The sequence below is a fragment of the Cetorhinus maximus genome, chromosome 2 (assembly GCF_964194155.1).
Source record: "Cetorhinus maximus chromosome 2, sCetMax3.hap1.1, whole genome shotgun sequence".
Taxonomy (NCBI): Eukaryota; Metazoa; Chordata; class Chondrichthyes; order Lamniformes; family Cetorhinidae; genus Cetorhinus; species Cetorhinus maximus.
Window position 1 is genome coordinate 65491372 of NC_135880.1, and position 27401 is coordinate 65518772.

The following is a 27401-nucleotide window of genomic DNA, read 5'->3' on the forward strand; positions in this document are numbered from 1 at the left end:
GCCATTTCTCATTCTCTCTGGTCTCATTGTGAATTAAGTACCAATAGTGGTGCATCATTAGTGACCAGTAATATCAATAGCCTTGTGGTATAGAAAGCAATATAATCATATGAATGTTCACAGTAAATGAAGAGATTATAGTTTTATCTAGCAACCATAATTACAGATTAAGAAAGATATATTTAAATTTTTTGAAATGTTTGCATTTTTTACCTAACCGTCAAATATGGATGCCTTTTATCTCTGCAACGGTTACTTTTGGAATTTGTTGAATAAAGAGATATTAAAGAAATACTATAGAGTAAGCCACAACTGGCTTTATTGTTGAGTATTCTCCTGACAAATAAACTCGCAGAATTAATCTTAAAAACAAAATGGTTATTTGCGAGTATATATATTTATAATAAAAGAAGTAAACGGACTACAAGGTGCCTGGCTACCTAATTGAGGCCTCAGTCCTCCCTGCACTTCAATTGCTGCAGCATCATTAGAAACGTGCAAGGGTAGATTTCCTGAATTTGTGCTGCCCACCAGGAGTCTTGCCTGCCAGCTGCTCATTTGGGGGAATGAAGTGCAGCATGCCTGTGATTTCTAATATTCATGGCTGGCAGGTGAGATTCCTTGTTGGCAGTACCAACTAGGAAAATTACTGACACTGCCACTGCCTATTAGAAGCATTGAACCATATTTGGAACTTAGTGACAGAACAGTATCTTTCAGCACAAAGCTTTGGAAGATCATGGTAGTGAAATAACAGCATTTAAAATAAAAAGAGGAAAAATATTAAATAAGCTATCAAAGAGGATAAAATCCCTGGCCTGGACAAATTGCATCCATGCATTTAAAAGAATCTAGACGAAAGATAGCAGAGGCATTATTACACAAAATTAATAGCTCATTAGAAAAATGTGTAGTGCCAGAGAACTGGTGGATAGCTAACATTATACTTATATTTAATAAGGGAGAAAGAGCATGTCCAGAGGACTATATATCAGCTTAACATTTGTGGTATGAAAGATAATGGAATCCAGAGTAAATGAGAAAATGGAAAAACATCTACAAGCCAAAAATATGATAATGAACAGCCAGCATGGATTTCAAAAGGGAACATCTTGCCTGGCCAGCCACATTGAATCCTTTGAAGAGGTAACGGTTCAAAGGTTACGGGGAGAAGGCGGGAGAATGGGGTTGAGAAACTTATCAGCCATGATTGAATGGCGGAGCAGACTCGATGGGCCGAATGGCCTAATTTCTGCTCCTATGTCTTATGGTCTTATGGTAACAGACAGAATAGGCAAGGGTAATGTAGTAGATGCAATTTATCTAGGATGAACAGGTTGTGTCTCTTTTCTCTTGAAAAGAGAAGCCTGAGGGGGGTGACCTAATAGAGGTCTTTAAAATTATGAAAGATTTTCATAGAGTAGATACAGAGAGAATGTTTCCACTTGTTGGCAACAGCAAATTTTAGAGACCATCAATATAAGATAGTCACCAAGAAATCAAATAGGAAGTTCGGAAGAAACTTCTTTACCAGCAAGTTGTTGGAATGTAGAACTCACTACCACAGGGAATGGTTGAGGTGAATAAGAGAAGGCTAGATAAGCATATGAAGGAGAATGAAATACAGGGTTATGCTGATAAAGTTGGATGCGGAAGGATGGGAAGGCTTGACTGGGACATAAATGTGCATGGACTGTTTGGACCAAATGGCCTATTTCTGCACTGTATATTCTATCTAATAGTGACAATTACCCAATGATATGTTTTTTTAAAAATGTTTTAACCTATAAATATATAGCTTTTAAATTATTGATGGGGTATGTCTGTCAGCTGTACACATGAGCATAAGGCCATTGTAAGATCTTGTTGTAAGAAGTATTTCGTCAGCGGTGAACCTTATGAACATCACAGGCCAACAGTGGGTGAGAGTAGTTTATTTTGCGGCACAGTCAAAATCTCTTCTGCAAAACTAGTCTAATTATGTAAAAGGACATTTTACAATTCCTCCATTGGATAAAAACAAGAAAAGAAATTTCCACTCAACCACAAACCAAGCTCTGAAAATTGAAGTTTAAATCTGCCTGTTTATAATTTAAAATTTTTGGTGTTCTTAAATGTTTGTGTGCATTATAGTATAAATTTAAGTTAAAAGATTAAACCAACTTCATTACCATGTGTGATACTTACATGGTTAAACTCATTCCAGATTGAATAGTAAAAGATCAGTCACCAAACCATTGAGGTCAGTGAATGATGGCTCAAACTTTTAAACTTCATACAAGTCTTGATAACATAAGATTGAGCTCTCTGAAATATCCCTGCTTAAAAAATTATAGCAATCCCACAATTGCTTTATGCATTTTAGTAGTTTTTATATTTCTACTTTTATGTCCTGCATTCATCAAAGTTTGTAAAGATAATTTATCCCAAAGCTATAAGGGAGATGATTTAAAATACATCCATTTGCTAATGCAAATAGTATTTGACCTTTCCAAACCTTACCTTTTAGAGCTTATGCCAAAGATTTAATTCTTGTAGATTAGCATCAAATCATGCCAACATCTTGAAGGGAAATGTTAGCTGTAAACAAGGTAGATTACTGTTAAGTGTATCAAAGTTTTAACTTTATCAAAGTTAATCTAAAATTATAAATCTTCTCACAATTGTTATAAATAAGACAAAGATGGCCCTTATATTGATTCAGACTGCCTAATAAGTAATACAAACAGAAAAAAAATGATCAACACACTGGAGACTCCATCAGAGAGCAGCTGCTGGAAGGATAAGGAATGGTGGAGAAAAAACATCACTATTCTGAATTAAACATTACCAAAAATTAACAAATAAGGTCTGAGCAACAATTATATAACCTCTTGAAATGTATGCATGCATATTAAGCTTCTAGAAAGCCGACATTTTTCTTAAAAAAAACTTTGTCATGCTCCTCCATGTTGAACACCATTTGGAGGAAGCACTGAAGGTGGCAAGGGTGCAGAATGTACTCTGGATGGGGGACTTCAATGTTCATCACCAAGAGTGGCTTGATAACACCACTACAGACCGAGCTGCCCGAGTCCTAAGGGTCACAGCTGCTAGACTGGGTCTGCGGCAGGTGGTGAAGGAACTGAGGGGGGAAAACATACTTGACCTCATCCTCAACAACCTGCCTGCTGCAGATGTACCTGTCCATGATAGTATCGGTAGGAGTGACCACCGCACAGTCGTTGTGGAGACAAAGCCCCACCTTCACATTGAGAATACCCTCTATCGCATTGTGTGGCACTAACCCCGTGCTAAATAGGATAGATTTCAAACAGATCTAGCAACTCAAGACTGGGCATCCATGAGGCACTGTGGGCCATCAGCAGCAGCAGAATTGTACTCAAACACAATCTGTAAGCTCATGGCCCAGCATATCCTCGACCCTACCATTACCATCAAGCCAGGGGATCAACCCTGGTTCAATGAAGAGTGCAGGAGGGCTTGCCAGGAGCAGCACCAGGCATAACTAAAAATGAGATGTCAACCTGGTGAAGCATAACACAGGACTACTTGCATGCCAAGCAGCATAAGCAGCAAGTGATAGACAGAGCTATGTGATCCCACAATCAACAGATCAGATCTAAGCTCTGCCGTCCTGCCACATCCAGTTGTGAATGGTGGTGGATAATTAAACAATTCACTGGAGAAGGAGGCTCCACAAATATCCCTATCCTGAATGATGGGGGAGCCCAGCACATCAGTGCAAAAGATAAGGCTGAAGCATTTGCTACACTCTTCAGCCAGAAGTGCCGAGTGGATGGTCCATCTCAGCCTCCTCCGGATGTGCCCAGCAACTCACATGCCAGTCTTCAGCCAATTCGAATCATTCCACGTGATATCAAGGAATGGCTGAAGGCACTGGATAGTGCAAAATATGGGCAATGACAATATTCCGGCAATAATACTGAAAACTTGTGCTCCAGAACCCCTAGCCAAGCTGTTCTAGTACAGCTACAATACTGGCATCTACCCTGGGCTATGTGGAAAATTGCCCAGATATGTCCTGTACATAAAAAGTAGGACAAATCCAACCTGGGCAATTACTGCCCCATCAGTCTACTCTCGATCATCAGTAAAGTAATGGAAGGGATCATCAAAAGTGCTATCAAGTGGCAACTGCTTAGCAATAATCTGCTTTCTGATGCCCAGTTTGGGTTCCGCCAGGGCCACTCAGCTATTGGCTTCATTACAGCCTTGGTTCAAACATGGACAGAAGAGCTGAACTCCCAAGGTGAAGTGAGAGTGACTGCCCTTGACATCAAGGCCATGTTTGACCGAGTGTGGCATCAAGAAGCCCTGGCAAAACTGGAGCCAATGGGAATCAGGGGGAAAACTCTCCACTAGTTGGAGTCATACCTAGCATAAAGGAAGATGGTTGTGGTTGTTGGAGATCAGTCATGTCGGCTCCAGGACATCACTGCAGGAGTTCCTCAGGATTGTGTCCTCGGTCCAACCATCTTTAGTTGCTTCATCCCCCCTTCCTTTCATCATAAGGTCAGAAGTGGGGATGTTCGCTGATGATTGCACAATGTTCACACCATTTGCGACTCCTCAGATACTGAAGGCAGTCCATGTCCAAATGCAACAAGACCTGGACAATACCTAGGCTTGGGCTGACAAGTGGCAAGTAACATTCGCGCCACACAAGTGCCAGGCAATGACCATCTCCAACAAGAGAGAATCTAACCATCGCCCTTGACATTCAATAGCATTACCATCACTGAATCCCCCACCATCAACATCTGGGGGTTACCATTGACCAAAAGCTGAGCTGGACTAGGCATATTAATACTGTGGCTGCAAGAGCAGGTCAGAGGCTAGGAATCGTGTGATGAATAACTCAACTCCTGATTCTCCAGAGCCTGTCCACCATCTACAAGGCACAAGTCAAGAGTGTGATGGAATACTCCCCATTTGCCTGGATGAGTGCAGCTCCCACAACACTCAAAAAGCTCGACACTGTCCAGGACAAAGCATCCCACTTGACTGGCACCACATCCACCAACAATCACTCCCTCCACTACCAATGTACAGTGGCATGTCTGTTCCTAGTTTAGAAAAAATGAATATTATTATAAAACTAAGTAACTTTAAGAACTAATCATCTTAGTAAAACACCAGGACAAAACATATCTGCAGAGAATTTTGGGCAGACATTTTAAGAAAGATTTCTTGAAGTGTTACCTTTCACGCACATGAGTAAACAAAGATCTCCTTTTAAGCACATTCCCATACACAGAAATATGTGTCTTTCCCACAAAGTAAAGTGAAGAATTGCAAAAACAAGATAAGTCCAAGTCTTTTTGGGTACTGTTTCTCTTTCTGAGTATAGCTATGCAAATACTAAACTAGGATATATTATACCAATTCATTCAGTTACAAAGTCATCGGGTGTGAAATTGGGGTTGTTGAGTTTGTATGTGTTCAGTGCCAGAATAGTATCCAATGTGTGTGCGTGTACACATCTGCCATGAATCATGTTGAACATCATATTGGTGAGAGCATCATCTTGAATGCAGCTAATGTCTACCAGAAGTATGCAATGTAGGCAAATCATGATGTCAGTCAGCATGCAATGCTGATTTGATGCCAGTGGTGCCATTTTGAGTGCAGCGCTCCAGCCAAAGCCCTCTCTTAACCTCGCTCAGCTAAACATGTCTTAAGCAGCAGGAATGACCCCCCACCAGGGTGATTGAAATGGATCATCAACTACTTACAGGTTAATTGCTGGTGTAATTTTGCTTCAATGAGTCCACAAGTGTTTGGTGCTTTCCTTAGTTCATTCAAATTGCAAAAATCAATAAAGGACTGATGTCGCATGTGCTGAGGGATTTTTTTGCTGACCTCACAGCTTCTGCACAAAGCAGCTGCTCCCTGGCATTCCCATTGGAGGAGAGTATGATTGGGAGAATGACCAGAAGCCAAATGGAGCAAGGTGAGCTGTTAGAAGAGATGAGAGGAGAAGTGGGAGTAAGGGCTTTCAGCTTGAGGTCATATCTGCGCAGTATTCAGGGGACAATTGTCCTATCTGAACTTCAGTGAGGAATAATGAGGTCTTGTGGCTCAGTTGGTAGCACCCCTGCCTTTGAGTCAGGAGATTTGGGCTCAAGTCCTACTCTAGGGGCGGAAGTTTCCATGCCTGCTGACATTGGGCGTGTTCAGCGTCAAGAGCGGACAATATGGCGGGAAGGCCAAAAATCGGTTTCACAGTGTTTACAATCGTCCGCTCCGCACGTCAGATGTCAAAAGCCTAATTGTAATACATCTACATATCATTATAAGACCAGCCCACCGGAATCATCCCCCGATGCTGGATTGTCCGCCCATCATGCTGACGTGTTTCACAACACCATATACAAGGCATGCACTTAGCAGGCTGTACTTTTGAGGGTAACTCGGAGGTGAGTGCACAGTAACGTTGTGCAGCGCTTGCGTGGGTCACCTGTTGGGACTTCAAGGTTGAGGCAAGTTGGATGGGGCGCAAGGGTTGCACTGCAGTTGAAGCAACTTGACGGGGGGTTGGGGGGGGGGTGGGTGGGTGGGGGGGGGGGGTGGGTGACAAGGGCTGCCATGCAGTTGATGGTAGTCACAAGCACATGTGGGGTGGGTTGGAGGGAAGCAGCCACGCATCAGGGAAACCTTGTATAAAGTGACCATTCCTCTGCAGCTGAGATAGTTCAGGTGATGCCACATTGACATGCTTGGAGTTGGGCCTCTAGCTTCTATGCCCACTCAAGCAAGAGGTATGCAAGTGCCACCAAGTGTTTCAGAGCTTTTCACCCCTTGGGCACAGACTACAAACTAATGAGTGTTCTAGTGAACTGTAGAACAGTTGGACAACTGGGCACATTGTACAACCTCCTTGCTAAAGCTGGCCGTGGAGCAGTCACTGGTGGAGTGCTCACTGTCCCTTGCAAAGTCATCATTCTGGTTTGGACCAGTCTCCCCCATGGTTAAAGCTAACAGTGCAGACTTGTAGTGTGGGTTAGAAGAAGGCCTGCGCCTGAGCTGAGAGCAAAGCATGCAGTCCAGTGGGTAAAGCAGCTGCCAGTTAGGTGAAGTAGGGCGGAGGTGGCTGGGGTTTCAGGTAGCCATGCAGCGCACTAAACTCTGGCCTGAATAGGAACTTTGTGTCAGTCTTCATGGAGGAAGACACGAGTAACATCCCCAAAATTCAAGAGAGTCGGTGGGCAGAGGTGAGTATAGTAGCCATTACCAAGGAGAAGGTGCTAGGAAAACTGAAAGGTCTGAAGGTGGATAAATCACCTGGACCAGATGGATTGCACCCCAGAGTTCTGAAGGAGATAGCTGAAGAGATAGTTGAGGCGTTAGTGGTGATCTTTCAGGAATCACTGGAGTCAGGGAGGGTTCCAGAGGACTGGAAAATCGCTAATGTAACCCCCCTGTTTAAGAAGGGAGTGAGACAAAAGACAGGAAATTACAGGCCGATTAGCCTGACCTCGGTCGTTGGTAAGATTTTAGAGTCCATTATTAAGGATGAGATTTCAGAATACTTGGAAGTGCATGGTAAAATAAGGCAAAGTCAGCATGGTTTCAACAAGGGGAGGTCATGCCTGACAAATCTGTTAGAATTCTTTGAGGAGGTAATGAGTAGGTTAGACAAAGGAGAGCCAATGGATGTTATCTACTTGGACTTCCAGAAGGCCTTTGGCAAGGTGCCGCACAGGAGGCTGCTTAGTAAGATAAGAGCCCATGGTGTTAGAGGCAAGGTACTAGCATGGATAGAAGATTGGCTATCTGGCAGGAGGCAGAGAGTGGGGATAAGGGAGTCCGTCTCAGGATGGCAGCCGGTGATTAGTGGAGTTCCACAGGGGTCAGTGTTGGGACCACAACTTTTCACTTTATACATTAATGAATTAGATGAAGGAACTGAGGGCATTCTGGCTAAGTTTGCAGATGGTACAAAGATAGGTGGAGGGACAGGTAGTATTGAGGAGGCGGGGAGGCTGCAGAAGGATTTGGACAGGTTAGGAGAATGGGCAAAGAAATGGCAGATGGAATACAACGTGGGGAAGTGTGAGGTCATGCACTTTGGTAGGAAGTATAGAGGCATAGACTATTTTCTAAATGGGGAGAGAATTCAGAAATCTGGAGTGCAAAGGGACTTGGGAGTCCTAGTCCAGGATTCTCTTAAGGTTAACTTGCAGGTTGAGTCGGTAGTTAGGAAGGCAAATGCAATGTTGGCATTTATTTTGAGAGGACTAGAATATAAAAGCAGGGATGTGCTGCTGAGGCTTTATAAGGCTCTGGTCAGACCACATTTAGAATATTGTGAGCAATTTTGGGCCCCGTATCTCAGGAAGGATGTGCTGGCCCTGGGGAGGGTCCAGAGGAGGTTCACGAGAATGATCCCAGGAATGAAAGGCTTAACATATGAGGAACGTTTGAGGACTCTGGGTCTATACTCGATGGAGTTTAGAAGGATTAGGGGGGATCTGATTGAAACTTACAGAATACTGAAAGGCCTGGATAAAGTGGACGTGGGGAAGATGTTTCCATTAGTAGGAGAGACTAGGGCCCGAGGGCACAGCCTCAGAGTAAAGGGAAGACCTTTTAGAACAGAGATGAAGAGAAACTTTTTTAGCCAGAGAGTGGTGAATCTATGGAATTCATTGCCACAGAAGGCTGTGGAGGCCAGGTCATTGAGTGTATTTAAGACGGAGATAGATAGATTCTTGATTGGTAAGGTGAAAAGTTACGGGGAGAAGGCGGGAGAATGGGGTTGAGAATCTTATCAGCCATGATTGAATGGCGGAGCAGACTCGATGGGCCGAATGGCCTAATTTCTGCTCCTATGGTCTTATGGTCATTCAATTGGTGGCCAGCACTCTCTGGGATATGGTAAGGAGCCTTCAGACTTCACAGAATCACAGAATCTTCACAGTGCAGAAGGAAGCCATTCGGCCCATCGGGTCTGCACTGGCTCGCTGAAAGAGCAATCTACCTAATCCCAGTCCCCTGCCTTATCCCCGTAACTTTGCACATTCTTCCTTTTCAGAATCCAATTCCCTTTTAAATACGTCAGTTGAAGCTGCCTCCACCACCCTTTCAGGAAGTTCGCTCCAGACTCAACAACCCTCTGGGTGAAAACATTTTCCTCACTTCACCTCTACTCCTTTTGCCAGTTATTCTGAATCTGTGCCCTCTAGTCCTTGATGTACTCTTGAGAGGTCACAATTTCTCACTATTTAATCTGTCCATACCCCTCCGGAACTTGAATACCTTTATGAAGCCTCCTCTCAGCCTTCTTTTCTCCAAAGAAAACAGACCCAACCTCTCCAATCTATCCTCATAGTTACAGTTGTTTATCTCTGGAATCATTCTTGTGTATCTCCTCTGTACTCCCTCCGATGCTTTCAGATCCTTCAAGTATGGCGCCCAGAACTAGACGCAGTATTCCAGACAAGGTCCTACTAGTGTCTTATATAAATTTAACCAAGACTTAAGAGAGACTCCTAGAACACCCAAGCTAACCCTCACGCCTCTCTCTCTTTCATCAGGAGCAGGGTGAACTAGCTGTATGCCTCATGGTGTACAGAGAATGGAGACAATGGAGAAAAGAGTGATGGAGGCGCCTGGTTGTGCAGAGAGAGGAGCAGCACCCTCAGGAAGAAGGGGCGGCTGGGGCTCCTGCACTCGCCGCTGAAGAGCCACAGTGAGCCATCGCTGGTTGGCACCTAGCTAATCCCAGGATCTGTAGACACCGCTTTTCATTTTTACAGATGACTGAGAACCAGTGTTACCTAAGACTGCGCATGTCTAGGGAACTGGTCGGTCATATCTGCCAGCTGCTGCAGGATTTGGGACCACGGGGACATGGAGGGAATCCACCGGCAGTGGCCGTGAAAGTGGCCATGGCTCTCAATTTTTATGCCAGTGGCTCCTTTCAGGTCTCCACAGGTGACCTCTGTGGGACATCACAAGCCTCCACCCACAAACGCATCCATGAGGTCACAGATGCCATCTTCGCGAAGGCACACAACTTTGTGCATTTTGCCCAGGACCAGGAAAGCCAGGATACAACAGCAATTGGATTTGCCCAGATCTCAGTTCTCCCACAGGTGCAGGGTACCATCAACTGCATTCACATGGCACTCAGATCTCCGTTGTGACATGCGGTCAACTATGTCAACCGCAAGAGCTTCCATTCGCTGAATGTGTAGCTGGTGTGCAACCACCACAAAAGCATCCTGCAGGTCTGCACTCAGTTCCCAGGGAATGTCCACGGCTCCTACATTCTCAGTCAGTCACAGATCCCTGACGTCTTCCAGGGTTCACAGAGGCTGCAGTGATGGCTCCTCAGGGACAAGGGTTACCCGCAGAGAATGTGACTGATGGTACGCATGCGGAAAGCGAAGGTACAACGAGGTTCATGCTGCAACTTGCATCTTGGTGGAGAAAACCATCGGGATGCTGAAAACATGGTTCCGGTACCTGGACCGGTCTGCTGGAGCCCTGCAATGTAGCCCACAGAGGGTGTCACGCATAATCATCACCCGCTGCGTTGAGATGAGAGAGATGAGCTTGGCTCTGAAGAAGAGTCATATGGACTTGAAACGTTAACTCTGTTTCTCTTTCCACAGATGCTGCCAGACTTGCTGAGTTTTTCCAGCATTTTCTGTTTGTATTTCAGATTTCCAGTATCTGCAGTATATTGTTTTTGTCTTAGTGCAATGTGCTCACCAGATCATGATGCCAGGCTACTCTAATGCTAGGTCCCACTGAGGTGTGTGTCTCTGCGCTGGTGATGGGAGTGGGTGAGCGCTGTGATGGGTCTTCAATGAAGGTGCGTTCAGATTCTCTTCAGAGGTTTCTTCAGGACTTGAGTCGAGGACCTGGATTGTGGAATCCTCTGGCTGTTTCCCAGATGTACCTGCAAATGCAAGGAGAGATAATTAGTGCATGGCAGGGGACTGCGGAACAGGACACAACTCACAGCATTGTCATGAAGCTATTAATGTATATAATATTATTGGAAAATATTTTTCTTTTAAAATAGAGGTTTAGTCTGTGTGTGTGTCTCAACTGGATTAAAGCCAGCTAGTCTGCATGCTTTAATGTGTACTAGTTCTGAGATGTAAGAGAGGTAGAGTGCATTTGCATTTTCTGAACAGAGTATTCAAGAAGTGGGGTGAAATCTGGCACCTAGCGAGCAGAGACCAAGCAATATGTTTATATTACTAATTAAATTGGTACTATGAAAGGGGTTTTATTGTTTGAAGAGGTGAGCTCAAAGAGGCTGTTGATACAATGAGAATTTACATTCAATGAGCTGTGCTAGGTAGAAGGATAACAGTTTTGTGTGTGTGGGGCAGAGGCAATGTAAGACCAAAGTAGCTGTAAGCCTGCAACTGTCTATACATGAACCAAAGTGAAAGGAACCTAATTTTGAATTTGTGAGGTGAAAATGCTTTGCCTGGTGTCTGGTTAAGTATATGGGTTGTTGTTGCCTTAATGGAGATTAGTTTGGGAATTTGTTAAAAGTTATGATAGTAGTAATTTGTAGCATGTGTATATATTTTAACTTGTGTAAATTAATAAAATGTTTCATTTAGTTTAATATAAAACCTCTCAAGAACTGGTTGTCTGATTCCTGAATTTAGAGTTGCATCTCAAATATACCACTTAAAAATATAGGTTATGACAGTTGTTTAAATTTTCCCTCTGGGATTTTTAAATAACTTAGCTTTACTGAAAGGCTGTCTCATAATAGCGTGGTTGTCTGATGGATGTTGCACTGCTGGATCCTTACTTGATAGAGCACCACCGACCTCACCATCAGCACAGGAACAGTCCAGATGTTCTCCAGCCAGCTGGATGGTTCTATTTTCAAAGCCCATGAGATCCTTGATTTCAGGCATTCCTCTCCCTCTTGTGTGCCAGCTTGTCCTGCATCACTAGAGATGGAGAGAGTGGAAGCAGGATGCTTGCCAGGCTAGATGATAAGTATGCCTGGCATGTGTGGTTGAGTGGTCTCACGGACAGGATGAGGACAGTGAAGGTGTGCATGAGAGAGTGAATGGGGATGTCCCTTGAACTGGCAGTGAGTGAGATCCCAATGGATGTGTGAAAGGTTTGAGAGTGTATGACTTGAAAGTGATGAGAAGAGTGACCTACCCTGGCAGAAAGAGAAGATCATTCATCCTTTTTCAGCACTGTTTTGCTGTCAGGGCATTGGTGCTTACCACGGCTGCCACCAACTCCCATGCTGCCCCTCCTGCTGCCAGAGTCGGGATAGAGGACATCATGGCGGGCCTCCAGTGTATCCAAAAGGTGCTCAAGGGACGCGTTATTAAATCGGGAGTCTGCAGTCTTCTGCCTTTTGGGGCCATGTCTTCCATGCAGCAGTCCTGCGCTGGAAGCGCAGAGGTGTGCGCGCAGATGCAGTTTACATATGGTGCCCAGCGTGTGGAAGCGGCGAGGTGATGGCGTGGCGGGCGAATGAGAGCCAGCCCACCATCAAAACAGTGTGTTTCCCGGAATGCATAATTAATGTGACGGGATTGGGACAATACGGCATGAGAAGCCATCATTGCAGCCAGTGGTAAAACGTCGTTTCGCCCGCCCGCTACCGCACTTAGTGCAAATCTGGGACGGTTCCGCCCTAGGACTTGTTGGCCTTGAACACGGTTCAACAGGTTGGTAGTCAACCTGCTACTGCTTCCAGCACTTTCCCACTATTCCTCAAAAAGGGGAAAAATATGTGTGAAGATACGAAACAAACAAGTAAGTAACAATGTGTAGGGCGTCCGTTCTTCAATCTGACACCTGTTGTGTAAGGGAGGCCACTGAAGCTTTTTGTTAAAGGAAAGCTAGCCACGTTCCATTCTCTCTTGTTCGAAAGAAGCAGGTAGAGTAAACACACTGCTTCACAAGGATTGCAGGCTTTTCCTGGTGCAGGGTGCCTTTGACTACACACAATAACATTGTGGAAGCTGATTGTTAAGTCTCCCATACACTGAAACCCAAATGGATTCCATTCCCTCAGCAGCAAGCTAGTGTGTGACCACATACAGAGAACCATTCAGGTCAATGCCCAATTCCCTGGCAGCCATCATGACACTTTTGTTCTGCAACAGTCCACTGTGCCATTAGCATTTGAGACATTATGGCAAACCAAAGGATGGCTACTGGGCAAGAATAAGCACCTTCTGATGACAAGACTCATAATATGCCATGCACATGTGGAACAATGAATGCGGTCATCCTGATAGGACAGGAGGTTGTGCCTCGGGGATGCATTGCCACTACATTGAGACGGTGCCTCAACCATCCTAGAAATCTGTTGCAGGACAGATTGCTGGGCTGCTGTGACACCCTGCAAAGCCTTTTGACCACTAATCTGTAGCCATGATGGCAGAAATCTGGCCTTGCATAACAGCAGTCTGAGCTTCCACTGAAGCACTTGGACAACCAGATGCTGGTTGTGTTGCAATGGAAATTGAGAAAGCAGCCATCAGATGCTGCGTGATGGTTGGATTCACGAGTGTGCGAACAGAGTTGGCCACTTCTTACATGCAAGAAAGAATGAGCCCCAAGCCTGTGCAAGGCCCTATGCCAAGTTAGTGCTGGACTCCTCCATGCTCCCTGACATTGAGTGCAGATATTTTTGGTAGGTTTTCCAATTCACCAAGAATTGTTGCACCTGCACCCATATCCAATCCCACGTGCTTACCCTTGGGAGGGACTCTCCTCAGAATTAACACCCATTTTGGGACAGTAAAAAGTGGAGACTGTTTTTTAAGGCAACTGCATCAAATCTGACCCCAAAAAAACTTTACCTGCATTCTTCCCCAAAACACCGCTAGTCCACCTTAAGAACCCACCACACATGCTGTATGTAAATGGATCAAAGAGGTGTAACCTACCTCTTGTCCCATTCCCCTCCATTTCTGCTCCAACACTGTTCCAATAATTAATGTCACCATAAATGGACAGTAATGGACACGGCAGATTTCATGTGGCAGATGTAGCTTGGAGGTGGTCATTTTGTCTGGCATAATGGGGATTAGTGGTTTTTTTTTGCCTCCAGAGCGCTCTTTAAAGTTCTTTGGAAGTTGAATCCAGGACTTCTGTTGCTACTTTTAATCAGCTCTGCTCAAAGTACTATCTTTTTTACATAGATTTCCCTTTGGGAATATCTTTATTATTAAGAACATAAGAAATAGGAGCAAGAATAGACCATACGGTCCCTCGAACCTGCCAATTTTCTGCCTCAGCTCCATTTCCTGTCCACTTCCCATACCCTTTAATTCCCTAATCTATTCCAGTTTAAGTACACTCAATAACAGAGCATCTGCAACCCATCTGGGGTAGAGAACTTCAATGATCCTCAGGGGAGGCAGTGGCATAGTGGTATTGTCACTAGACTGGTATTCCAGAGACCCAGGGTAATGACCTGGGTTCAAATCCCACCATGATAGTGAAATTTGAATTCAATAAAAATATGGAATTAGAAGTCTGATGATGACCACAAAACCATTGCCAATTGTTGTAAAAACTGGTTCACTACTGTTTAATTCTGCCTTATCTGATCTGGCCTACATGTGACTCCAGACCCACAGCAATGTGGTTGACTTTTAAATGCCCTCTGAACAAGAACAATTAGGGATGGGCAATAAATGCTGGCTTAGCCAGTGACGCCCACATCCCATGAACAAATTAAGAATTTTCTCCTCATCTCAGTCCTAAATGATTGACCGCCATTTTCTTGGGGCTGGACTCCAGCGTTCTAGATTCCATAGTCAGGGCAGATGAGCTCTTAGGCCAGAATTTTCACACAGACAGAGACTCTCCATCTTTGCAAAAATGGCAGCAGAGTCCTGGATCCGGAAATGCACTTTGAACCTAGTAGGAGAAGGAGCTGCTGGAGTTCTTTGGAGAGGTAAGGTATCCTTTTGGATATGGTCCTGGGACACCTTTGGGAGAGGTAAGCTGCCCTTTGGGAGAGATAAGGTGTCCTGTGGGACTGTTAAAAGTAGACATGACTGTGTTTAAAAAGTGCATAAATTCTTTGGAACTGTCAAGCTCATTGGAACTGTCAAGACATCTGTCAAAAGAACTGTCAAGCTTTCAAGGCATTTAAATGTCCTGCCCTGTAACTATTAGAAAAAATTGTCTGCAGTGTTTAAGGAAAAAATCAGTGCTTGCTATCTCAGTCTGTCTGTTGACATAAACCTGAAGGCTATCATTACAGAATTGGTGCTGCCTGAATGATTTTACAACCCATCATCATTTGGGGTGCCTGTCAGTTCACAGTTTGACTGACAGTTCCAGGTGGTTATTAACTCTTTGAAGTGGGACTATGAATACAAATGGTTGCATTCATAAGGGATTAAAGGAAGTTAAATGTAGTGAATGGGTTTTTAATCAATGAGAGTTTTTTTTTAAATAGTGAATTTATCAGTAGATACTTAAGAACTTTATTTAATCTCAGCATGGATCTTGAGGTCTGCCATGGTGGATACCGGGTGAGTTGGCGTGGCAGGCGTAAGGGCAAAAGGTGGTGGGGGCATCAGTTGGCACTGTTAGGATAGGGGCTATAAAGGGCCATGGGGGTGGGTGAATGGGTGTGACGTGGCATGGGTTAGCATGGATGGGGCATGGGGAGGGGTGAAGGCTGGAGGGCTGTTTTTTGTTTTATTCAATTTTTGATACCTTTGACAAAGTGCTGAAACACTGAGGTAGGCCTTCCACCCAGCCCATCTCCGCACCCAGAAGTTATAGAGTCATAGACTTGTACAGCACAGAAACAGGCCCTTCGGCCCACCATGTCAGTGCCGGCCATCAAGCACCTATATATTCTAATCGCATTTTCCAGCACTTGGCCCATAGCCCGGTATGCTATGGCATTTCAAGTCCTCATCTAAATACTTCTCCAAACTCTTTCTGGGGTCACCCTCCACGACTCCCATTTTCATTGCCCTCCCCAGACCAAAAATCTGGGGCACATTTTCCCAGGTCACATTTGCAGAGTTGGGAATTGTTCTGACTCTGCACTCCTCACCTAGGAACAAAAGTTAAGGATTTAGTGTCTATTCTGTCAAGCCCCTTCAGACTCTTGCATGATCACATCTCATTCTTCTAACTCCAGAGAGATATAGGCCCCAGTTTCTCAGCCTCTCATCATGGGAGAACCATCTTATTTGTTGTGCTATGAGGAGGACCGATGACCAGATTAGAGGCTGTTGGAGTGTTCCATACATGTGAACATTCAAGAAGGTATTACTTAGACTTCTCTGAACCTTAGACAGTTACACTTATACCAGAGGCTATTGGAAAAAATGCATCAGCTGCTGGCTGAAGTCCTGCAACCTATTTTCAGCAGGATCACTCTCTGGCAAGGTCACTACTGCTTTAAATATCTTTATGTCTGAATGCTTTGTGATAAAACTCAAATACTTACTTTCTTTAGTTCGTAGTTTGGGAACTGTGGTTCCTGATGGACGTACGTGTGTTGGCTGGGAAACCGCCGGACATGCACTAGGTTTTTTTTTAACATTCTTCAGGTTGGGGAGTGGCCCTGTGCACTTACACAGAAAGGAAAAGAAAAAGTGGATCAGATGACCTGGAATGGAGAGCCATTATCTAGTAGGTATCCCAGGGAGCAGCACACGGGAGGAGGACAGGGAGAGGGCCCAAACCAGAGAAGGGGAGAGGGAGAGGTCCCAAAGAAGAAGTCCCAGGTAAGGGACAAAGCCAGGGGACAGGAATAGGTCCCCTTAAGTGAAGTTAAAGAAAGGAGCGGAGTAATAGGCTCCAAATTCAAGAAAGCTGCAGGGAGCAGGCGTTAATCGAAGTAGGCATAAAAGGAGCACTGAAGGTCTAAGAAGGCAGCCAAAGATTGGTGACTCCGTGCTGCGGGCCGTTGGTGTAAAGGTACCCTTTTGGAGCAGTGATGTTCTGCTTGGCACAGCCAAAGATCTGAAATTGTGCTTGGTGGGTGAAGTGTGAGTGTACTTGGAGATCCAAGGCAAAAGGAATCTTAGGTGAGATTGAAACCCTATGAGGTGGGTCATTGTTGAAGACGTTTGAGTAGGAGCAACTTTGAGAAAATTCCAGGACAAGATCTTCAAATGCAAGATTGGAAACCCTCGTGAGGAAGACTAAGTTTCAGTGAGATTGGTTGGCTCACAATGTGACAAATGTCTGGGTGGGTTGTTGAGAAAACCATGGAATCTGTTTTGATCACATCTGTCATTTATTCTGTACTGTGGTGTGTTCAACCAGAGTTCACCTGTTAATCCACATATACTTCATACTTACCCTGAACTTTAGAGTATAAGATAGATATTGTGAATTGTTTTGTTTTTCAAAACTTGTATAGTAAAGTTTATTTTTGTTCTTCAAAACCCATGAAATCTTGTGGCTTTATTTACTTAGTAAGCGTCTTGAATCTCAAACTTTATCTACTTTAAACAAAACATTATTGCTCCCTAAACAAATCTCCCTCCACAAAAACTGAGGTCTGGTCTAGGATCATACATAACAAGGCAATGTGAAGTGACCTGTGTTGCATTAGCCAGTCAGCAACTCACTGCTGCCTCAAGAAATGTGCACAATGCTCTCTTCGTGAGTTATTTAAAATTAATTTTCTTCCGAATAAAAATAGGAAAAGAAACAAGGTGGAGCAGCTGTCCAATTCTGTAAACTGGCTGGTTGCAGGGTGTAATTGATGTAATTTGTGCCACTTGAAGTTCATTGTGAAAACCAATCTATTTAATGAACAGCAAGAACTTCCACTCCAATGTGCTGCTGGTGTACAATGCTAATCACCTTAGCTATATGTTAACCTAGGGAGCTGCCATGACTCTTTGATCACGTGAAAATCCACCATTCCTGCCCTAATGTCTCAATGTATGTATCAGGATAGTTAATTGGTAGCCAAGCCAACCCTGTGACTAATGGCTGATCACTCTAGTGAGGCTTCCCATGGAGAACTGATAAAATAATCGCTGTTCAACCACAAGAAATGTCATAGAGCAGACTAGAGGTGTTCTAAAAGATAAATTTGGCAGAGGACTGTAGTACAGCCCAGCTAGAGTCTCCAAGCTCATTTTGATGTGTTGCATACTACATAACATTGCCATGAAGAAAGGCTTCCTGCTTTTGGAACCTGAAGTGGATAATGATGACAAGGAAGAGACAATACCTGCAGCCCTGCAACAAGTGGAAGATCTACATGAGAGCAAGTGGAACATGAGAAACAGCTGCCAGACCAAAGGGCCCACAAATGATCACCAGTGATTGATTCATCAAAATAAAATCACCTCACAATGGCTAATTTTCCCTCCTGCACACTCAAAAGTCCATGACTGTCCAAGATTTTTCCAGTTTAATTCACAAGAAGAAAGTCTCAATTTCCTCAGCCATCATCAGTTGAAATTCAATTTAAGCTCAATTTATTGTTATTTCAATTAAGCAGGGTTGACTTCCATCAATATGGTAGGTATGGTGAGTTTAATTAGAGTTTAAGAGAGTTATAACACACCTGTTATACAGGAAAAACACATGACCGTATCAAGTAGAGAGTACCATTCCAGGTCAGGCAGGATGAACAGCTCTTCTCTCTTCCTCTTCTTGGTGCCTTGCTTCTTCTCAAAGTCTTCCGAATTACCCAAGAGTATTAAATGGAAGTCAGAATGGATCCACACTCAAGAGCTCCAGTCCACCTCATACTGTAACTGAAACCTTTCAAAAACTTTTCCTTTATAAGCATGTTACTGGATATAGGTGTTATATTGGCAGAACCTCATTACCCTTTAAATATTCCCTTTTAATACAAGGTAGCCAATGGTATGTCAAGTTCTTTCTTTAAACCATGAAGATGAACCCATCCTTATGTTATCTTCCACATTCATGGGCTTCTACAGCCCTTGCACATATTTTCTATACTTGACCAATTATACCCTTTCAGTATACCAAGAACTACTTCCTTCATCTTTTCCTCATTTCTAGTAAAATTAAGTTTAAGCAATTTCTAGTAAAATTAAACTTAAGCATTAATCTAATCCTCTTCCTGTACCAAGCTGATATATGACGTATTTCTAATTTCTAACAGATTTCCCGCCTTGAAAGGGAGAAACTTCAATTGACCTCTTGTTTTTGGCCTTCTGTTAACTGTACCAATTCTAGATTGTTGGTTTGATGGTCAGATTCGATGTGCTGGATTTAATGTTCCCTACACAGTGGTCCCATCCACAGGCTGGAGAACCCGTTAGAAAGCTGCGTCACTTCGGTGGGGGATGCCTGACTGAATTAAGTGCCTCTGAGGCACTAAACTGGCCAGCATCAGACCTTCGAGAATTTGGACCCCAGTGGTGGAAATCCCACCTGCTGAAAGCTACCAGCCAGAGGCCGGCAGCTCTCCATGCCAACAACGCTACCGGGAGCAGTTGCACTGTGAGGTCTTCACCAGAGATCATCAAAGGAGCCCTGGAGAGGAAAGAGTGGGGCATGTTGGGGGTCATGGGGAGGGGGTCACTGACGAGGATGGGGGTCTGAGGTGGGATGCAAGGGCAGGAAGGTGGTTCTTAGCAGGCACCTTCCTTTCTGATATTGGGTCCCTCAAGCAAATCCCTATGAAAGAGAGACCCCACCCGCCCAACCCGTGGAGATCTCTGTCACACCCAACAGGATTTGATGGGCTGCCTTCAGAAGGCACAGGAAACCCAAGCAAGTGAGCCACCTTTAAATTCTAGTGAGCTCAGGGATAATGCCTTTAAATTGACAATAATGAGTCTAATTAGTCAGCAGGCAGGTTCCCCACATCGGCCCATTCCCATTGCTGACTTTATGGATGTCAGTTTTCCCGCCAGTGGGAATGAGATTTACAGTCTCCTCTATGATTAAGCGGGCCCGTCCGCCACCTAGCCCACTCCAACAGGCTGCACTAAATCCAGCTTCATGTGCCAAGTACCTCCGATAAGACGTCATTGTGATTAGGGCTTTCAGGACAAGGCACTGAGCTATTACTGTGACTGCTGGGGCCATTATCGCCAAGGGATGTTGACTTGTGTTGTAAGTGTTGCGATCCCTGTGGAGATCAATAATTTTGAAAAGAAATTCAAGCTTCCATTTAATAGCTGAAGGAACGACACAACAAGACATTTACTGTAACAAAAATCCAAAAGCTCTAATGACTAAATACTATCTTTGTGGGCAGCTTACATTTTAAAACACAGAACAGTTTCCCCTTTTTATTTTTAGTGCAACCGCAAAAAATAAACTTCACAGGTATTCGTTTCACTGTCCTTTAAGTAGACATTCAATTCTCCCAAAATCATTTTTAAAAGATTCTTAGCTCCTGAGGGTTTACTTCTGTTCTTTTTCTTTCTCAGCTTGGTAACTTCGAATTCCAGAACTGGCTTTTGTGGTGAGAGTATTATTGGAGATCTTGCCTCTAGCACATCTTCCAGGCAAATCTTTCAGCCTCATTTTTAACTCCTCATGTTTGATCTTTTCAATCCGAGCTGGAGTTTTCACCCCCATTCCAGCACGGCGAACCATAAAGACTTTCGACCTTTAGCTGCTCTCTCTCTCCTGGACCCTGGCAGACTAACCTGTCTGATATTCAGTGATATTTCAGCAAAGTCTGTAACCTTATGTCATAGTGGCTTCCTCTGTACTGTTCCCACCCCAAAGCCCGTCACCATGGCAACGTGAATCACATGAGCCTTTACCCAGGTAGAGATGCAGATTAGCTATTGTTGAGAGCTCAACTCTATTTCATCTTGGAACTAAACGGTTAGGATTTGGACTCTATACTAAACCCCAGAGTAAGAAAACTCTTGCCAAGGAATAACCTAATGGCAAAAAGGACAATTATTAATTTAGAATGCTGTTTCAACTGGGTGAGGAGGAGTGAGGTGGCTCCTCTCTATCAATCTCCTCGGTTGGTCACAATATAGGTTTAAGTTTCTTTTTCATGAGGATATATCTTTTCCGAATCCAAACGTATGTAACTATTTAAGATGTGAGCAATAAGGAGCAATCAAACAAGGTTTTCTTGAGTTAAAGAAAGAAAGAACAAATTTATTAACCACTAAACCTGAGAGAAAATAATAAAAATGTGACGCCAAGTATTCAGCTCTCATGCAGTCATTCAGGCCCACAGAGGAGTCAAAGATAAGGGAAGTTAGAGTCCAGTAAAAAAGGTTAAAAGAATATAGGGTTAAGTGTCCTTGGATTGTCCTTGAGGCATAGATGTTTAAACGTTGCGGCCAATTTGGATTAGCTAGTTTCGTGGATGCAGTCAGATATAGAATATGTTGCAATTATTGTTCGCTGGTAGATTTCCAGTAGGGTTGCCTTCTGAAAGGGGCAACATACTTGTTCCAAAAGAGAGCGAGATAGAGGGAGAGCTTTCAGTTTTCTATCCTGCTGAAGTCTTTCTTGCAAAACTCCCTGCAGTGGCTGCAGCCTGACCTGTTATACTTCACTCATTATATATTTCCAAGGGGTTTTAGGTGGGTCTGTCTGTGGTAGCGATTGTTTCAATATTCACTTTGCATTTTAATGTCGCTTCCGACAATGCAAACTAACAAGACTTCTTGAACAACAAAGATTAATACTTACATTCCACTAGCCAAGGCATGGCACAATGTGCAAGCTCAACACGTGTCAGTCTGTTTTCCCATGGATCCTGTGACTTCTGGGGTCTTTTCTTCTTCTTGGTTTCTTGAACCTGGTCTCTTGACTCAATATTTCAACTTAGCCAACTTAACTTTAACATATATACAAACTCCTTCTCAGCTTTAAGACATCAACTCTAGTTTCCTAGGCCATCTTAACTGCTAAAGCTTTAATCTACCTTAACTGCTGGAGCCGTACAGCTGCCTGCTGTGGAGTCTCTCTCTTTCTCCCTCTCTCGCTCTCTCTCTGCTGAAAACAACTTCCTAACAAAGAATGACTAAGACTGTACTTTACTGATTCCTATTACTAGATTCCTATGTAACCCTAAACCAGTAACAATTACTAGTTACTACTGGGTTTTTACAGCAACCCCTCAACCTCAATTGTAACAAAAGGTACTTTCTGCCATTGGTGGTTCCCTAATTTGTTTACTGCTTTTTCAATTTGAGCATTATTTTGTTTCATCTAAACTAGATGTTTCTAGGAAGTACTATTTCTTTCAATGATGGACCTTAAAACTAAGAGACAAAGGTGAAATCAGTTGTCCAAATTTCACCACTGCCTCTAAGGCCAATTGTAGGACAATATTCACTTGTACTTGCATTACGTTTGTGAGCTCTTATGGAGATTAAGTGAGCATTTCCTACTTGATTCATTTTATAGGGTTTAAAACAAAAGGTTGGCCTAAGTGTCTTCACCACAAAGTTGGTATCTGATTGATTTGGATGTACCTGATTGAACAAGAAACTTGCATACATAGCACAAGTGATGGCCCTGGAAGATTGATCCTTACTTTCCTTGGACTAATAATTATTTCATTAATCTTGTCTTGGATTTCTTAGAAATCCAGTACTATATCTAGTGCTGATTTTAGTACTTCTGCAATTCTGTAATTTGTTCTGAACTCCCCCAGTCATTTTGGTCAAAATTCACTTCAGTTGTTCCTTCATAGCCTCATACCTATTCTCTCAATCCTCACTTTCTTCTATCTGCTCTGTATTATCTCTGGTCACTTACTTTAGCCATATAATGCTGTTCATCCAGAGAGCAGTGCGAGGGGTGGCGGTTGCAAAATTCATCAATGTCTTTTCTAGCATATCTTTCCACAAAGTCCTTAACTATTTGGTTTATCATTTTGCTGTAGAATACCTCATAGGTATTTAATTGTTCCTCCATCCCTAATGATATTTGCACCTCCAAGGCAGAACTTTTTTTTAGGTTAATACAAAGGTGAAACAAAACATATATCTGTATAGATATTCTTGGGAATACAGCATAGCAGTTTTCCAAAAGGGTCCATACTTCGAAGGCAGGAGCACCCTCCGTCCCCTCACTCAATTTTATTCCCTTAACCATCTACAGGAGGGCATTTATTCCTAAATTATTAGCATGTCTCAAGCAACAAATCATGCATGGACTTAGATTCTCCAGTTTTCCCTACACCTGTCCATCTTGTGGATAACTCTTGCGAAGTATTGTTTCCTCCCTAGCCCTCAATTTTCTTAATCCAGATTGTATATCACACTGAACTTCAATATTATTCCCTCTGAGAGAGATGATTGCATTTAATTCAATTCTGATTGTTTTAACATTAGTTACTCTATGGAATATGTGTCAATGCCTTGCTGATTTAATGGGAAGAATTTTCCCCCTGTTCAGGGGTTTGTGCGGGGGCGGGCGCGAACCCAATCAGAGCCCCTGATTGGGTCCGCGCTGCCATTTTACGTGGGCGGGCCAATTAATGCCCACCCAGCGTGACGCACGCCCGAAAAAGCTGAGCGCTCCCTGTGCTGGCAGGGGGGGTATCTCCCTGAGTTGGGACCTGTGCTCTTTCGCGCATGTGCGCGAAAGAGCGCAGAAATCTGTGCCTCAGGGAGATTAAGTTTTAAAAAGCTGAATAAAGAAAAGAAAAAAATTTAAAACACGTCCCCTTATGTGACAGTGTCACATGAGCTGGGACATGTCAATTAATTTTTAAAAAAATGTTTATTCAATTTATAAACACTTCATGAAACCTCATCCCGCCCGTGGATGAGGTTCCATGAAAATACGACGGCCGCCTGAGCTCTTCGCCAGCCTGCCAACCTTAAGGTCGTACGTGCAGCTCAGTTTATTGGTTTAATTAGTTTTTAAATGGCCTCAATAGGCCTTTGACAGTTCGGCAGGCACGCAGCCTGCTGAAACTGAAAATCTAAATGATGCGTGGTGACGTTTGGACTCACGCCCGACTTCACCCTGTGTCATTTTACGCCTCGGCAAGCGGACCCCTCCGCCTCGCATGCCACTCTGTTGAGGGCCTCTCACATCTGCCTGATGTTCCCCTGCGTTTCACTAATACTCTAGCATTCTCTCCATGGCTGCTTCCAGAGACTTAGCATCTGACTCAGATTTAGCGGAAGCCTCTACTCCAGCAGTCTTCCGAGTGCCAGAGGCCTTGGCTATTACTGCTTCCTCCTGCTGTGGACATGTATCTGTGCAGTGACCACCAGAGTAGGATCCTGAGCCTAAACGAGATCTATGAACTACCAAAGTGTGTGTCTCTGGGCTGGTGGAGGGTACAGGTGAGAAGTTGTCCTCGTCTTCTTCGGAGGTCTCCTTCGGGCTGGGCCTGACTTCAGGTGTGTGAGCTGGCCTCACCCTCTTCGTGCTGGCACCTAGAATGGAGAGTGGATAGAATAAGTGACTGTTTAGCCTGGTTTAAACTTGGCAGTTATCAATCACCTTGATTTTCTGGAACTCCCTCCCTAACAGCACTGTGGGTGTATCTACACCACATAGACCACAACAGTTCAAGAAGGCAGCTCACCACCACCCTCTCAAGGGCAACTAGGGATGGGCAATAAATGCTAGCTCAGCCAGTGAAGCCCACATCCTATGAATGAATCAAAAAAAAATTTTTTCCAAGGTTGCCTGGATTACACATGCATCCTCGCTAGATGGTTGGCGGATGCCAACCTCGCTGTCAGCATAGGCACGGTCATGGTCCTCCCCTGCCAGCTCGGTAGCCTGCTGTTCAAATTGTGTGAGGGGATGGAGATCGGGCATTCCCCTCCTATTTTCTCCTTCTCCCTCTTGTTGTGGGCCACCTTCTCCTGGAAAGAAAAATGTTAGATGGATTGTGAGCACGTATGAAAGAGCAGGTCGCAGGCTGCTAACACTCTGGCTGCTAGCTGACTGCGTGACTCCCCAAAACCCGACCAACATACGCATGGCACAAGTGAGGAATGAGATGTGATAGTCTTCAGTTAACTGGGTGAGTGCTGCTCCCAAACACTCAGGAAGCAGGACACTATCGAGGACAAAGCAGGTCACTTGATTGACAACCCATCCAGCACCCTCAACATTCAGCACCTCCACCACCAATGCATAGTGGCAGCAGTGTGTACCATGTACAAGATGCACCACAGCAAGTCACCAAGGCTTCTGGAATAGCACCCTCCAACCCCGCAAGCTCTACCAGCTAGAAAGACAAGGGCAGCAGGCACATGGGAGCAGCAGGACCTACAGTTGCTTGCTGTACCTTCATTTGGCTAGATGAAAACCCTGCAGTTCCCTTGCAAATAGCATAGCACATGGACTGCAGTAGTTCAATAAAGCAGCAACCATCTTGTCAAGGGCATTTAAGGAATGGCAAGAGAAATGCTGGCCTTGATAGTGATGCCCAGGTCTCATGAGACAAACAGAGATGTGGCGAGATGGATTGGAATGGTAGAAGGTTCACTTACCCTAGTGGTGCGGATTAAATCATTAACCCTATTCCTGCATTACAGGACAGTCCTCCTCTGCACCCCATTGGCACTGACCGCCCTGGCTACCTCCTCCCAGGCCACAGTAGTCAGCTGGGATGGCCTCTCGCAGCATTTGTTGGATTGTAAAATTGAAGGTGGTTAGTTTTGAGGAATACAATCTTTTCTAAATTTCTGTCAAGCTCTTCCAAATGTGGTACAGCATTAATAAGATGCAATACAAGCTCCTTCTAAAAAGGACCCCCCACCACCTCCTCCTCCTCTTAAAGAAAGAATAAACTAAAATTTATATGGTGCCTCATCAAGCCTACACGATGGCCCAAAGCCTTTCCTGAACTGCCTCCAGGAGATGCTCCAGAGATGCGCCGCTGAAGGCTTGCTGTCTTCTCATGATCATCTTTTCCTTCTTCCCGCTAGTGAAAGGCTGTCTGGGTGCCTTTTAAATATGGCACCCGGACATGACGGGGGGGGTGCCCAACTTCCTGTCCGGCCCGCCACGGGACTCAATGCAGAATCCACGCATGCAAAACTGATGAGGCAGGGAATGCACAATTGTGCATAAAAGCCCGCCCCACTCTGCAGCAGGAATTATTCCTACTTTCTCATCCCGTCACGGAACTTATGGTGGGAGGGGAAGATCCTGCCCATTAACTTATTTGTTCACTCCACAAATACTGACTATGTGTTGTGTTTTTCAAGCATTTTCTGGTTTTGTTTCAGATTTCTAACATATATAGTTTTCTGCTTGTTATTTTTCTTTTGTTATATTTTCAGTTCCCTTTGCTTTATTTGTGAAAACAAATTATCTAGAATTGTGTAAATATTTGTGCCTCTATTCAACAACTTTTGATTTTCATTAAATTATATAACCTTTTGTTTTTAATTCCAATGTTTTGTAGTGTATTCTGGAATCAAAGCTCTGCAAGTTGTACAGACATCTGAATGCAATGAAACATACACTGAGTCTTATTCTTGCACCAGACGAAGAATCTCATGATCAGGTTTGCCGTGTCCTTCCTGGTATTGTCTATGCCAGGTTGCTAAACCATGTGATCAGATGCAACCAATCACTGGAAGAGTGCTGCACAGATCTGTTGACCCTCACACTAATTGTGCCTTCTGCCCCTTGGGTGAGTGCATTTGTTCTGTTTGTTACCTTTTCTGTATAATATTTACTGGAGCTATTCTAGTTGTTTGATGGTTGCAGACAATGATACATGATTTTGAATATTGTTCTGAAATAGAATTTTGATCTACCCTTCACAACGTATTTTCACACAAACCTGTTTGTAAACAGTATTCTGCTGCAATTTGCATACAAGTTTCTGTTTGTCAGTTCATGGAAATATATTTCTTTCTGAAATTGAATTAAAACCAAAATGACTGTGGAAATTATTAAAATAAGGTGAGGGGGGAAATTTTCTATTTTTTGCCGGATTCTAAAATTGAAGGTGGTCAGTTTTGAGGAATAGAATCTTTTCTCGATTTCCGTAACTGGTTCCATTGTCAAGCTCTTCCAAATGTGATACAGCATTAATTAGATGCACTACAACTTCCTTCTAAAAAGGAGCCTCCGCCACCTCCTCCTCTTAAAGAAAGAATAAACTAGAATTTATATGGTGTCTTATCAAGTATACAGGGTGGCCCAAAGTGTTTCTGGGCTCTCAGCCAAGCCTCATCGTGCATTCTTCGCTGAGAGCCCAACATCCATTAGAGTGCTGAAACAGCTGGGCCCCAAGGAAAACATTGCTTGATTGACAGCTCTGGCTCTCTGATCTATTCTGTCAATTTCACAATGTTTATGTACACAAGATAAAGAGGTTTCAAATCCTTGTGGTTTCAGTTTTTGATGCTTTAAAGGGTCTGGATGAGTAACAACTTTATTGGGCTGTAGTAAAAGCAATTTTTATGAATGAATGACTGTTTTAAAAGCTTTTTTAACACATCCTGTTGTCACAA

The 27401-nt window shown here is 43.8% G+C and overlaps 1 protein-coding gene across 3 annotated transcripts in view; it reads left to right on the forward strand.

Annotated features, from left to right (window-relative positions):
• LOC144694936 (uncharacterized) overlaps positions 1 to 26613 on the forward strand; it is a 190008-nt gene extending 163395 nt beyond the window's left edge. For 2 of the 3 annotated variants that reach the window (XM_078565724.1, XM_078565734.1), the window contains one exon: positions 26342 to 26613. In XM_078565724.1, the coding sequence (XP_078421850.1) occupies positions 26342 to 26611 (270 nt within the window). In that variant the 3' untranslated portion in view covers positions 26612 to 26613. Of the gene's footprint in view, positions 1 to 25466; positions 25580 to 26341 lie in introns of all 3 variants that reach the window. The other variant, XM_078565743.1, reaches the window with a different exon arrangement.
• The last annotated feature ends 788 nt before the right edge of the window (positions 26614 to 27401 follow it).